The sequence below is a fragment of the Protomyctophum parallelum genome, assembly GCF_964188405.1.
Source record: "Protomyctophum parallelum genome assembly, chromosome: 16".
NCBI classification, from domain to species: Eukaryota; Metazoa; Chordata; class Actinopteri; order Myctophiformes; family Myctophidae; genus Protomyctophum; species Protomyctophum parallelum.
In genome coordinates, this window is record NC_139711.1 from 45,999,866 (window position 1) to 46,001,212 (window position 1,347).

Genomic DNA, 1,347 nt, shown 5'->3' on the forward strand with positions numbered 1-1,347 from the left:
CGTGGCCATCGGGTTCCTGTACGGCCTGGCGCTGCTGCTGTGCGTGGCGGGCAGCCTGGTGCAGCGCTGCAGGCGGGCCATCTGCGCCAATCACTACCCGGCGCGGGAACGCGAGAGGCTCCTGTTCCTCCGCGCGCACATCGTGTCCGAGCGGGTCCCGCTGGGCAGGGCCATGTGGAGGGCTGTGACCTCCTCCTCCTCCTCCTCCTCGGCGAGGGGAGGCGGTGGAGGAGGAGGAGGAGACGGGTGGAGGAGCAGGCTCCTCACGCTGCTGCTCCGCGTCCGAGGCGGCTCCCGCGTGGCCGGCCTGCTGGGCGTGGCCCCCGCGCGCTGCCTGGCATGCGGGGAGGCCAAGGAGGGGCCGGATCGGGACGACATGGTCCTCTGCCCGACGGGCCGCTGCGCGGGCCTGTACTGCCACGCGTGCTGCCAGGGCCTCCTGGGGAACCGCTGCGCCGTGTGCGGGGGCCCGCTGAGCTACGAGGACGACAGCCAGGACGAGCTGGACTCCAGCGACGACGAGAAGGCCACCGATTACAGCGAGACGGAAACGTCCTACCAGGATCGTTCTGACCTGGATGATTAGGACGGACGGACGGACGGCCGCAGCATCAGTGCCATTCTTTGCCCGCTCCAATTGACCGAGCTTCTCTTATTCCCCGTTAAAAATCCTGACCCCGCGCAGGATCTAACCGTTCCCATTAGACAAAACCCCCTGTGACCCTGGCCCAGGACCCTGGTGTGCTCCCCTGCAGTTGAATGAATGGGAGATTCATTCAGAACCATGTTGTCCTGGACAGTCAGTTCTCATTCACTCAGAACCTTGGTGTTGTCCTGGTTCTCATTGCTCCAGAACCTTGGTGTTGTCCTGGTTCTCATTGCTCCAGAACCTTGGTGTTGTCCTGGTTCTCATTGCTCCAGAACCTTGGTGTTGTCCTGGTTCTCATTGCTCCAGAACCTTGGTGTTGTCCTGGTTCTCATTGATCCAGAACCTTGGTGTTGTCCTGGACAGTCGGCTCTCATCCAAGGCACACATCACCACAGCGATGACTTTGATCACTTTAGAACATTCAAAGCATCAGACCCTTCCTTCATCATCAGTCAGCCCAGCTCCTTATCCAGACATCGGCCATATCAAAACGTGACAATGGTAAATGGTGCATTCATATAGCTACATAGATTGTGCATAACATTCACCCATTCATACACCGTTTGCGGCGGAAGCCATGCAAGGTATACCAACCAGCACATCGGGAGCAATGTGGGGTTCAGTGTCGCCCAAGGACACTTCGGCATGTAGACAGGAGGAGGAGGAGCCGGGATTCGAAGCGCCGACCCACGGATCAT

General features: G+C 60.0%; 1 protein-coding gene across 1 annotated transcript in view; it reads left to right on the forward strand.

The window, feature by feature from the left end:
* Positions 1-586, forward strand: part of LOC310873845 (DC-STAMP domain-containing protein 2-like) — a gene marked incomplete at both ends in the record, with an annotated part of 2,160 nt that extends 1,574 nt beyond the window's left edge. Inside the window, one exon of the mRNA XM_083786396.1 lies at positions 1-586. This exon is cut by the window's left edge and continues 1,574 nt beyond it. Coding sequence (XP_083642522.1) covers positions 1-586 — 586 coding nt within the window.
* Positions 587-1,347: the final 761 nt, after the last annotated feature.